Genomic DNA, 14,386 nt, shown 5'->3' on the forward strand with positions numbered 1-14,386 from the left:
AAAACAAAAAAAAACGTTTAAAAAATTTTTGACCAACTTTTGGTCCTGGCAACATGCAAATTTGTTAAAAGTGGTCCTTTTTGAGTAAGATTGTGCAAAAAATCCGAATTAGAATATTTTTCCTAGCGGATGCGCAATGGCTTTCTGGACTAATAAGCCAGCTATAGGACTGGGTAGGTACAACATGGCATAAAATGTATCAAGATGGAGACAAAGCTTATTATAGTAGATTAAATGAAAGTAACTTTTTTAAAGTAAAACCCAATGGAGGCGAAGAAAAGAGATATTGCAAATTATTTTCAATTGAAAAAAATAGTTTAACTGATTTTGGATTTATCGAGTGGAAACATTTGAATATTGCTCAAATCTCACAAAGAAAATAAATTTAATCTGAATTCTATGGTTGCATTAATAACAAGATCATCATTAATTTGAAGTTATAGGCGCTGGCTTGAAGAGCAAGTAGAACACGAAGCTGACTATTGAGTAAAGGTCCTAAGAAGAGTTGTTGTCACTATTAAATTACTTGCTTCTCAAGGGCTAGCTTTCCGTTGATCCAATGAGGATTTAACGAGTAGTCGTCATAAAGGAAATTACTTATGGTAGGGGAGACCAAGCGGGGATTTTTGCAGTTACTCGATGCATCAAATTATCATATGGGGAGAAACCTGGTACCCTGCAGATGTACCTCTACCATATATTGGCTCTTAAGACAGGGAAGTTCGTTAAGGGGAGGCCCGAAAAAAAATCTATCCTTAAAAATACTCGAAATTGTCACATTAAGATAAGGTAAGTTAAGTACATACAAAAGAGTGTATATTTCAAAAATCTGACGATTTGAGCGGGACGTAAGGAAATGGGTGAGTCAAAAAGTTTCACAAAAAAAAACCGAATATTTCGCGAAATGAACGTCAGATCGAAAAACTAAAAAATACGTCTTTAATATTTTTCAAAAATCTATCGAATGGTACTAAACAAGGAGAGGGGTGGGGGTAAATTTAAAATTTTAAATACAAACCCCGCGATATTTCGCAAAATGAACATCAGATCGAAAAACTGCAAAATACACTTTCAAAATGTTTTTGGAAAATCTATCGAATGGTACCAAATACGACCCCCCACGGAGGTGAGGTGGGGGGTTACTTTAAAATCTTAAATGGGACCCCCAAATTTTTATTGCAGATTTTTTATTCTTTACGTAAAAATAAGCAACTTTTATTTGAACGTTTTTTCGAATTATGGATGGATGGCGCTATAATCGGAAAAAACGATTGTTGGAAATGGAAAATTAAATTAAAAAATGGAAAGCGCCCCCTAAAATGAAAAATTTTATTTAACTTTTTTGATTTTAGGACCTAATAATCACAACCTAATAGGTCCCCATGACGCTCGAGTGACTGCAAATTTAGCATACTTTGCTCCCCTACTATTAAGTTGTCTTGTATACTTAGCTAAATTGGACAACTTCTTAGATGAGCATTTACAGCGGAATGCAAATAAAGGTAAAAGTTCAGTTAGCTATCTGTCTCACCAAATTTGCAATAAACTCCTAGAAGTGATGAAAACTAAACTTTGATGAAACTTTTGACGCTGTAAATGTAAATGCTTTACTTAAAAACTACGGATCCATCAAACATATTTTTTTTCAGTTAAGCATAGAGACAAAAAATCAGCAGTTAGAAATGAAGTCAAGGCACTGCAGAATAAAATGTATATCTTTGGGACACCTCTATTGACACTGGTTTGGGCAAGAATTTTGGAATAAGTGAATGCAACAAGCAAATCGTTAGAAACTGTGGACTTGAACGTGTCAATTGGAGTGGAATTAATGATATCTATGCTATGTAGATGAAACCAAAGAGAACTTACATAATGAAATTACTAACTTTCTAACGTGATGCTAAAACTTAAATAAGCATTTGAAAAATTTGGTGTCATCCAGGATGTAAAGGCAACTTTTAATATTTAGGTCAAGAAAACCTAGACGCATTATCACTACTGTATTATAGAAAAAGATGAACTGGAGCAACTGAAAAGGGGAACTTGCATAAATTTTTAAATATTAAAATGATATTAAAAAACATAAGGTAACATGATCTTAAAACGCTTGCATGCAAAAAAAAAACAAATATTTTTAACCCGTACGCTAATTACGACGCTTTGAAAATGCTATAAAATTTAAATATCTTAGGAGGCTCTTGAACGTCCTTCTATTGGTCCGACGTCACGGGCCACGGTCAACCGTACTAGCAGTCGGAAACAACGCGATTAGGGTAGGTATCACGGGTATATTACATTTTAATCGTCTTTAATGGAAAATTCCTAGGTATTATTTATGTTTATCTTATATATTATAATAAGTAGTTCCCCAATCAGCTTAGTTTTAAACTGAAATTGATAAAGTTGAGTGCTACTTTGTAAAGAGTTTAAAACGCATAATATGACGGACGAGGGTAAGTCTGACAACTTACCTACCGTTGATGTCTTCATGGTGGCAACTTTTATAAAAAGTAGTGAAAGCTATTCTACTGGAGAAATGCGAGGTGTCAAGGCAAATAAGTAAGAGTTATTAATAAGCATGTTTAAACCGTTTATAACAATAGTTTGGTACCATTATATTATAGTATACGGTTTACCCCGTGGGTTTGATCTACCTACCTCTAATCGAAGGATTTCGTATATCCTGGAAAAGATTACGGTGTAATTTGCATTATAATAAAGATTATATTTTATTGTCATGTTTATTAGTACCTACTGGAGCCTTTCATTATTGTGTTCAAAGCCTTCTGAGAAAATATTATGGTGATTAGCAGACGTAGGTACCGATAGAACGTGTACATAGCCCACAAAATCCTTCTTTACAAAGTTAATAATACGCATAAATAAGAAGAATCATTATTGTAATTTTACAAGTTAATATCTTTATCATCTCAGCTTATACTTACACCGCATCCCTCGGTAGACCGCAAGCTATAGTAGAAACCCAACTGTAGACCGCATACTATAGTAGCACCAATATTTTTAGTTACTCTTACTTTTATTACTAAAAGTTTTGTTTATTTTTAAGTTACTTGTTTCTTCTTTGTTCTTCAACACAAGAAACGACAAAAGTAATTTCGTAAAAAAGAACTTTTTCATACATGTCAACAGAGATAAAATGTTAATATTTTGCCTGTCACAGAAAAAATCATTTTTGCCACAGAGTAAAACAAGATATTTCAACTATATTATTTATCTAGCGGCAAACTGCATTAAATGCAATAGCCCACCGAACGGGCAAACGATACGAGTGGCCTATGACGTCAGACCACAGCTCTCGCTTTTGAAATTATTTGAAACGGAAATTTTAGGCGCGGAACTTTGATCAGATGTTGTACGTACACTATTCATTGTTAAGACGTAATATTTTGAATATAACATTTTAAAACATAAATTAACAATTTTATGCAAAAAAATTTTTTAGTGCAAGTTCCCTATTGTGATAGCAGAATTACATGGCAGTTTGCTAATGTCAAGTCAAGAAAAAAAAAGTGATCACATTTTTGTGTTATGTATTTTTTAGAATTTTGTTTGTGTTTTTTTATATTTTTAAATGTATTTTGGCGAATATTTTTTACCTTTGTTATTGTTCTTGTTGTTCTTGTTTGTTTTAAAAAATTATAGTATGGATTTTACAGTAAACATTTATAGTTAATGCATGTGTCGTTTTGTTAAAAAAACTGACAACGAATAACAATGAAATAAAGGGGCCCCCTTAATCTCCAGTGCCCAGTGCCCGAAGTTAGGTTAAACCGGTACTTGGACATGTAAAATGGATGGCAGAAGCTAGTTGACCCTAAATAAATTATGGTGATTGGAGTGTATCATGACAAAATTTTATTTTGCAAGAAGATTTCATTATTGAAACAAAAAAATACGTTACCCCACCAAGTACAGAAAACTTCTCATTTGATTTACATTTTTTAATTAACCCCTACAATATAACCGATCGATATGCAACGCCATACTGTCTAATATGGTATTTTTCTCGATTACACTGCGGGAGTGGGAAACTTGGATATTAAGTGATATTCATCGAAGCTTGTGAGATGCGGTCTATAATAATGGTTGATGCGAGGGTAACGTGAGTGATCGTGTTATAAATTAGGTCAATGGGGAGCTGTGCATAATTATTACATAAGTGCAAAGTTAAATTAAAACAATGCTATACAACGATTAGCACGTGGTTTAATTTTAATATGAAAAAAATGAGACACAACAATTCTAACATGGTGGGATTCAGGATTAGTACTAAAAAATACAAATAAAACCATACAATTTCCATTCAAAATCTTCTTCTACTTCCCTTCCCATGAGCACTGTACTCTTCTCTGTTTTGTGCTATTTGGTGCCAGTTTCTCCCAACTTTTGCTTTGCTGTCGTCTAGTCAGTAGTGTTGCCCAAAATCGGTCTTGGTCTTGCAGTCTTGGTCTTGTTCTTGCGTTTTCGCAAGACCACGACCAAGACCGCCTAATTTTAGCAAGACCAAGACCAAGACTTCCCTGCAAGACTTGAGCAAGAACAAGACTAAGTCTGCGAGACTCTTGCGTCTTGCAGTTAGAACTGAAGGTCGTTTTAGGGAGTATATAAGTTCGGCTATATTCTTAGATACTCTATGAGAAACAAAAAGAAATGTAACAACAATTTTGAAAATTGGATTTTAGGGACAATACCATAAACATACATAGCGAATCAAAATATCCATTAAAAGAACACTAGACACATTTGGCATGTACTGAGAGGTCATTATTATAATGTAAAAAATTTTTAATACATGCTTTCTCAGCAGCCGACTTCTTTGCTCTGAAATTAATTGTCCTGGTTTTGAAAATAGTCTAGGTCTGGATCCCGCGTATGAAAAAAAGTTGATTAATAGCAAGCTGAAAATTTGTTAATAGCTTAAGGGTGTCTAGTCGGACAAATTTTGATATATGGGAACACCGGAACAGGGGAAGTTTTAATTATGGAACAGGTTAAAAATTTGGAACGGTCAGACAACGAAAACGGCACATGTATTTTGTCCGACAGAACAGACTTAAACTCTTCGAACAGAGATTAAACTCTCATGCAACAATCAGACTGCTATTTATCACCAAATGGGAGTTTTAATGAGTGGAACATGTAGAATATGTCAAATGACAGGAATTATGACAGGTGATAAATAGCAGTCTGATTTTTGCATGAGAGTTTAATCTCTGTTCGGAGAGTTTAAGTCTGTTCTGGCGGACAAAATAAATGTGCCGTTTTCGTGGTGTGACCGTTTCAAATTTTTAACCTGTTCCACAATTAAAACTGCCCTGTTCCAGTGTTCCCATATATCAAAGTTTATCCGCCTAGACACCCTTAAGCTATTAACAAATTTTCAGCTTGCTATTAATCAACGTTTTTTCATACGCGGGATCCAGACCTAGTCGTCTTCTAATCATATTCATATAACACAACATTCCTGCGTTGCGACGCCTACAGTAATATCGAATATCGTATCCAAACTTTTTAAAAATATGTCACCTTAGCACTTATATAAATTTACATAAATATTTTCTTCATTATTAGTTTTCTAGGAATCTAACCAGAAATCTTATCAGTATACATTATTATAGTAAGACTATTGTGTATTGTTTCTGCTGCACAGTCAGCAGTGTATACCAATCAAACTGTGTTTTTTCTCACTCTGTGGAATATTGTAGCATTATGCTAATTTATTATTCTAGCATGCAATAGCATACTGAAATTAAAGCCCAACTATAACCTCATATTTTCTTAACATTATGTTTTTTATTCATTCACTTATATTGGATAATACAAAAGTTAGGTACTTTTTTAACTAGCCATGTTTTTCATCAATACAGAATGTTTTTAAATAAGTATGGCAAACTTTAATGGGTAATTGGATAATTCTGCATGAAAAAGTAATGACAGTTTGCTTCATAAACGTTTACTTTATAAATGCTTTGTTTAACAAATAGGGGGGGGGGGTTGAAATTTTTCTTACAAACTGACGATTTATTTATTGCTCTAAAACCGGTTGAGATATGAAAATGAAATATTGCGGGTTTTAAGAGGTAGTTTTACCTTTAGTTAGTTAGAACATAGACAGGGATCACTTAGATCGTGAGTTCAAACCCCACCCGGACTCAGTTGTTTAGATATTTATTAATTTGGCTAGTCTTAAGTATGATATTCAAGCTTAAAATGTACCTCTTTGTTACGTTGTTCTAAGATATGCAATAGGCTAATGGGCAACTGCGAGACTTGCAAAACTCTTGCTGCAAGACCAAGACCAAGACCAAGACCGGGAGCGCAATACCAAGATAAAAACCAAGACCAGGTGTACTGGCGCAAGACCAATACCAAGACTGTCTGTCTCGTCTTGGTCTTGCATTTGGGCAACACTAATAGTCACCGTTTTTGTGTTCTTTCTCTACTGCGACTGAGCTTATGTGGTCTCCAATGTACAATGTCTCTCATTACCTTTCGTTGTTTTGTCGTGCCACGTGTCCTGCCCAGTTGTGCAATTCTTCCAATTACATTTTCCACCTTTGGCCTGCTTGCACGTCTTCATTTCATTTATATTCTCTCAGAGATACTTTTAACATTAATCTATTGGCTGATAACTCTGTAAGTGTTATGGTCTCCGTTTCATATAGGTCATAAATGGTAGAATACAAATGTTGCTTTTCTTTTTATTTAGATTTATTTATTTTTTTGTTTTTCACACAACACAACTCTTACTACTACTGCTTAATCTTACTATTGCTGCCCAAGTCATTCGGATTCTTCCAGTTATGTCTGCCGTTTGCTTGTTTGCCTAGTTTGATCGTGTGACCTAGGAATATATACTCTTTGGCACTTTCGACCTCACTTCCATCTAATTCGATGGTGATATTTTAATTTGTCATCTCTCTTTTTTTACTTCAATTCATTTTCAAACCATTTTTCGCAGATTCTTGTTCAAGAACAATGTTTGCTCCTTTAACATGTATATAGTTTCTCTGTATTGTTGCTTCAGAGCACTATGTCATTGGCAAATCTAAAATGACTTTAAAATCTGCCATTGTTCTGCCGCGTTGTTCCCACTTTAACTTTTTGAACACATCTAATGTAAGAGTAAATAATTTTGAAGAGATTGTCTCCCTAACTAACTCCTCTCTCCGTTCTTATTTTGTTTGTTGTTAATTATTGTAATCCACAAATGCCAAATGAAGAGATTCATTAAGAGCGTTCGCGAGTACCTGTTGGCGACTAGTCGGTGACAATTCCTAACCTCACCTATTATATACCGTTAAAAGATGAATAAACAAGGTGTATTTACTTTTAATTAATATTAATAACTAATCATTAAATTATACTAGGTAAATATACCTTGTATATTTTATCTACTAACGATATTATTTATATTATTTTTGCTATATTTAATATTTGCTAAATTTAAAATAAAACGCGCCACCAAAGAGTAACTTTGGTACAATTTGCATTTTGAGGCTCTTTTGTGGCGCGTTTTACTTCAAATGTAGCAAATATTATGGAAAAAATCTTTCAAAATAAAACTGGAATTTTATTTTCCTTCAAAATGAAAATACATTTTCACGCCACGTAATACTCATATCAGCTCTTTTGTAGCTGGAATATTGTATGCGCCACTCATTTTTACGGCGTTTAGCGGTTTTTTATTCTTGTATTAGGAGTTTTCGAAGTTTTTTATAAATTAAATGTATGAAGTTGAATGTAATGTTTCACGATTACACGTTAAGCGTTATAAATGGTCGCCTTTGTCGTATTCTCTCCCAAATGATCTAGTAGTTACGACACCAGACTTGTGATAAGACAATCCGAGTTCATATCCCAGCCATCCTAATAATTATGGCCGGCAAATGAACTCGGATTGCACGATCAATCTTAGCGTAGTAACCACTACAATAACATAAACCATTTCGGCGATAATGGTTAAATGGATTATACTTTTGGAGCTCGATTACTTCTGAACGGCTTAACCGATTTTGATCATTAAACATGAGTTTGAAACGTATTGACAAATAGTATCCGAGGCATCCAAGGTCAAATACATATAAGAACTGAAAGTATTACAGGAATTATTGAACTTGAAAAACGTTTTCCCCATAAGAAATAGATTTGATCATAATTATGAATTCATAACTTAAAAGTAATAAAAACTTAGTATACACCGTTAGACTGGTCTAGAGCCCTCCTACAAACGCTCAGTTATTGGCGTAATTCGTAGGTTGAAATTTTGAGTAATTGTCAAAAAACCAAAAAATTTCAAAGTTTAGTTTTTCAGTTTTTCGGCTATACTGAGCCGTGTGTATGTTTGATCCTAACCGCTTAGGCACCATTTGAAAGCTTAACTCAACGCTATTGATTTGGTGTATTTGTGGTTTTCCTGTCTCTTCTTGAACCTAAGATATACGTCCAAATAATATGCCATTTTGTATCTACCAAGCCCTACAGCTGGCTTATGGGTGGTCAAAAGTCACAAACTACACCGGTTCTGAATCGGCCCTGACCCCCTCTTGAAACACAGAAAAAAATTTAGATCGGTGTAACTTTTCCACATACATACATACATACATATTCACAAACATTTTCCCCTTTTTAAATAAAAATTGAATCATACTTCTGAGCTCGGTAACTTTTGAATGGTATAACCGATTTTCAAAATTAAACATGCGTTGAAAAGGTAATGATCAGTACTCTCAGAAGCCGCAGAGGCCGGTCTTAAATTATTGAAATTTTTGGAAGTTTTGGGGACGAGACCGAAAAACAGACCCTAAATGGGAAGGACCGTAAAATCAACACCTTTGGACAGGGATGTCTCCCTTTAGAAATAGAAATTTGACATATGGATGGGCGAGTCTTTTTCTAAATTTTAAGATGGGATTTGGTCCGATTTTTAATTCAGTCAGATTTATAAAATCGAAAATTTCGTGTATACAGGGTGGTTCATCTTATTCGCCTCGGTGTCTGTCCGAAAAACCACTTGATATTTCAAAAAAATTTCTTCACAGAAATATACAGGGCCATTAATACTACAATCTAAAAATAATGTGCATTATACAGGGTGCTCCAAAAAAGAGTGGTATATCAAAGTTATATTTTTTCTTATGGAATGCCCTATATCTGATAACATTATTGAATTGACCTTAAAAAATAAGCTATACTTTCATAAGGGTTCCATATACCTAAATACAGGGTGTTTTGATTTATTTCGATTTTTATAAAAATGTAAGGTTTTAGAAAACAATAAATATCTACGAATCTAACAACCAGTAACAAATTCTTTCTTGGATCTTAATAATAGACTATTTAGCATACTTAAACAGATGCTTATTGCAACAAAATTTCTTACAGGGTTGTCAAAATATGAGATTGTTCTATTAACAAATTCAAGCTGTAATAACTTACTTATTTTAAATGGAACACCCTGTAGCTTTCAATTTGTATTAGAGTTTCCTATACCTATCTTTTTACAGGGTGGTCAAAATATTAGATTGTTTTATTAACAAATTCAAGCTGTAATAACTTACTTATTTTAAATAGAACACCCTGTATCTTACTACTCTATGGCGTAGAAAATTTAACTAGCTTTCTATTCTTATTAGGGTTTCCTATACCTATCTCCCTTCATTTTTTAAATATTTAATGATTTCGTAATTTGTAAGCTTTAAAAATTAGAATTAGTACCTATGTCGTGGTTATGTACAACACATCACCAACACCGGCAATATACTTAGACAACATACTGTCAAATTTACTGTAAAATTTTCATTGTTATCATGTAATCATACAGAGTGCTGTATTATTTTAGTTGATTTTGGCCTACATGTGACATTGAATAATATTTACAGTTTACATTAAACTGCATACTCTATATTATATGCCGTATTTTGGAAGATATTTAAATTATATTTCATTCCGTATAAGTATTTTCCATATTTAAGTCTTAACCCAACGGTTATTAAGTAAATTTAAGAACACCACTTTTTGTTTGAATTTTTGAATCGCAATTACAGACAATTAAATGCAATGGCTACTTTGACAAAAACGAGTCTATTGCACAAAAATATGTAAAAATGGGTATTTACAGAATAACATGGGAATTTATATTTACAGAATAACATGTGTATTGAGAATGTTTACATAGAATTGAAGAGATTTATATTTTCCATTATAAAGAATATAATATCTAGTATGTCATTTAAAATAAGAACACTCTGTGTGATTAAATGATAAAAATGTGAATTTTATTAATGAGAGTATCTTGACTAAGATATTTAAGTATATTGCCGGTGTTGGTGATGTGTTGTACATAACCACGCCATAGGTACTTAATTCTAATTTTTAAAGCTTACAAATTAGGAAACCTTTAAATATTTAAAAAATGAAGGGAGATAGGTATAGGAAACCCTAATAAGAATTGATAGCTAAGTAAATTTTCTACGCGATAGTATAGTAAGATACAGGGTGTTCCATTTAAAATAAGTAAGGTATTACAGCTTGAATTTGTTAATAGAACAATCTAATATTTTGACCACCCTGTAAAAAGATGGGTATAGGAAACCCTTATACAAATTAAAAGCTAAGTTAATTTTTTAAGCGATAGACTAGTAAGATACAGGGTGTTCCATTTAAAATAAGTAAGTTATTACAGCTTGAATTTGTTAATAGAACAATCTCATACTTTGACCACCCTGTAAGAAATTTTGTTGCAATAAGCATCTGTTTAAGTATGCCAAATTAAGTATTATGTCTATTATTAAGATCCAAGAAAGAATTTGTAACTGATTCTTAGATTCGTAGATATTTATTTTTTTCTAAAACCTTCCATTTTTATAAAAATCAAAATAAATCAAAACACCCTGTATTTAGGTATAGGGAACCCTTATGAAAGTATAGCTTATTTTTTAAGGTCAATTCAATAATGTCATCAGATATAGGGCATTCCATAAGAAAAAATATAACTTTGATATACCACTCTTTTTTGGAGCACCCTGTATAATGCAGATTATTTTTAGATTGTAGTATTAAAGGCCCTATATATTTCTGTGAAAATTGTTTTTTTAAAATATCAAGTGGTTTTCTGTACAGAGACCGAGGCGAATAAGATGAACCACCCTGTATATAGTGTCGCATGTAGGGGTATTGTGCGCCACTGACGAGAACTACCGTTCTCTGTTAATAGGGATTGTGTAGAAAAGTATGTAATACACTTTTAATATACTTCTTTAAGAACAGTTTATTTTGTACAAACAGAACATCATTTAGAAATCAGCGAATGGGGCCGTCGTCAAATTATCACTTACACTCATAGCTTTCGGTCACGTTTCCCTTTGACGTCCTATTTCCTCTTTTCTGTTGGTTTCTAGTTTATTGTTTGTAGTGTACATCGCCAAAAATAGTTCTTTCCCTTTTAAACATTGTTATATCTTCAATTCTAATTCTTTTTTTAGATTTTTCTGCTGATATTCTGAGAAATCCCAATTCGAGAAAAAGTAGTTTGTTGTATATTTTATCCAGATTTTTATCCAGAGAATAATAAATATGCACTCTTTTTGTTTCTTATACTGCCTCGCTAAATCATTATCCGTAGTATTACGACCCTTCAAGGAACTCAATCTACTCAAATTTTCTACGCCACACATTTTCTATTCTGTAATGTCTCAGCTACATGCCGTTATTTCTAGCATATATTTTTGCCGACCATAATCTGTTAGATACAGTTTCATGTATAACTTTTAATAAATGGTCCACATAAGTTCCTCAGTGATGTTGACTAAGCCGTTTCTTTCTATGTTGTCTGTTTGATCCAGTATTATCTCATAATCATTTGACTCATCTACTTCCTATTAAACCTTTTTTAATAATTCGTTCCACCCTCTTTTATGTATTTTCTTCGAGTCCCTTTTTTGACGTTTATTCTCTTCTTTTTCCTGTCGAGTTACATTCTGTCATTCTTCACTAGTTTACTAATTTTTTATTGTTTCAAGAAATTCTTTATTTTGACATAATCACTATTAAAGCGATTAAAAATTGATCACCCTGTATATCACTTACCTCAAATAGTTGTCCTGCTGTGGTCGAACTCGGATGGCACAGAACATCCAGCTTTTGGCCGTTTAACATAATTATAGTTAAAGTTCTTCCCGAACTGGTTTTAACATCGGGCATTGTCAACTGCTTGCTTAGCAACGAAGCTCTCACCACAAACTCGGGACCTACACATTCCCTGGGCGTGTCACCGATATGCTTTTTACTGTTTACCCTGTACAGACGAGAGGCCGCTCTTTGAACCGGATTCCTCCGTACTTTCAGTCTTCTGGTGTTGATGCCCTGTAAAAGAAATTTTTGTATCTTAAACTACTAAAGATTTTTATAACTTTATCAAATAATTAATGGTAAGTGATCGTGTACTTTATCAATTTTTCTAATGATTTACAATTTACTTGCTTCTTATAACTAAGATGATGGAGAAAGGGCTATCGGAGGAAATGTATGAGTAGGATAGTAACGACGACTGTGGCAGACATAAGAAGAAACAGAGGAGAGAAAACAAAAGGTACATCACTATAATTAGAACTAGGAAGATACAGAAAAAAATCAGAAGATTCTTCTTCTTCTGTTTGTGTAGACATCACTGTCTCTTTTTCAATGTGCCTCTAGTAAGTTGTCGTTCCATCGTTTTCGTGGTCTTCCCACTGATCGTCTTCCTATTGGGAAACCGTCTGTCACGATCTTTACTACTCTATATATTTCGTTGAAAATGGAAATAGAAATAACAATCATAGATGACATCGAAAAACAACAGCTATAGTCCCCCACCTTGACTTTACAGTAAGGAACATATACAATGCAGTCCTTATGAGAGTTTTTAGCGCGGCGATGTCAATTGTATCAAAAAGAATTTGTCATCGAACATTAGAGAGATTAAATTAAAACGGTTTTAGAAAGATAATCCACAATTTTAGGATTCATATGTGTAATATCTAGTGTGACCAACTCCAATTCTGTCGAATTCAGGACAAGGCTGAAAAAAATATCTAAAATCTGGGACTTTTCAATGAAAATCGGGCCATTTTTTTAAATGTAGAATTTTAATATAATAATTTTATTGATTATTTAACATTTTTATGTTAACGATGATATTTTTGATAAGCCAAAATTGGCTTGGGGTTAAGCCACAGTTATTGGCTGTATAGGGTTAAGATAATTTATTAAGGCCAAATCCGGACAGGGGTAGTCCAAGCGGTTGTAGAAAATGTAAAATGTGAATTTGACTGTGTTGGTACCTCTACATTGTACATAAATATATGCGAAATGCATATGGCACAATTAAAAGTACAGCTGTTACGCTACAATATGCAACCAACATCGAAAATCTCTGCCAGTTTAAAATACATAATATACACCTATGTTTTAACATACTTTAGACCTAAGGTGCTGCGCAGAATGAAATTTCCCACCGTTGGGCCTAATATTTTCCATTTTTTTTTTAGTAAAGAAAAAATCCGGACATTTCTCATATCCGGATGCCAATCCGGACATGTCTTTCAAATCCAAACTGTCCGGACGAAATCCGGACCTATGGTAACCCTATGTAATGATATGTAATTACATTTTTGTTAGTTTTTGAATACATAGTGAAAATTCATGAGGGATATGAAGAACATGGCCACTAATAGAAGCGTTTGGAAGAAATGGACAAAAGGCGGAACCCGACATCCGACGCCCTGAAGGGCACTAAGGATTATAAGAAAGAAGAAGAAGTTAGTTTTTGACGTTTCGACTTCCAATCAGGAAATCGTTCTAAAAAAAAGCAAAAATTTGAGAATCAACTGATGTTGGATTTCCATGTAAATATATAGGGTGAGGCAGATAAAGGGCCTATTAGAAATATCTCGAGAACTAATGGCAGCAGAATTATGAAAATTGGAATGACGGGGTTTTGAAAGGTGATCTATGTAAAGAAAATATTTTCATTACTTTGCTAAATATTATTCGGTTATACCGGAAGTTGCTTATAACTTCGTTTTTATAAATGGGACATTATAACGCTTATAACTTCGTATATTTTTACATTTTTGGATTCTCCTCAATGTGTTCTTTCTTAAAATATGAGACTTTGTAATGTTATGTAGGGTGGTTTAAAAAATAATTACGTTTTTTTATTAATTTCGTAGCAATTTTCACACCCTGTAGAATTGTAGTAGTTTGACATCAAAAACTCTATTTATGTTCAAATAATTTTTAATATAGTCTACTATTGGTAAAAATTATTAGTGTAGCTAAATGTTGAATTTTAGTATACAGGGTTGGTCGAAACTCTGAATGAGTA

The 14,386-nt window shown here is 33.2% G+C and overlaps 1 protein-coding gene across 2 annotated transcripts in view; it reads right to left on the reverse strand.

The window, feature by feature from the left end:
* Positions 1 to 14,386, reverse strand: part of LOC114328744 (tyrosine-protein phosphatase non-receptor type 13-like) — a 1,179,517-nt gene that overhangs the window by 88,766 nt on the left and 1,076,365 nt on the right. For both annotated transcript variants that reach the window (XM_050656417.1, XM_050656421.1), the window contains one exon: positions 12,109 to 12,384. In XM_050656417.1, the coding sequence (XP_050512374.1) occupies positions 12,109 to 12,384 (276 nt within the window). The remainder of the gene's footprint in view (positions 1 to 12,108; positions 12,385 to 14,386) is intronic.

Source organism: Diabrotica virgifera, chromosome 1 (assembly GCF_917563875.1).
Source record: "Diabrotica virgifera virgifera chromosome 1, PGI_DIABVI_V3a".
In the NCBI taxonomy this organism is placed as follows: Eukaryota; Metazoa; Arthropoda; class Insecta; order Coleoptera; family Chrysomelidae; genus Diabrotica; species Diabrotica virgifera.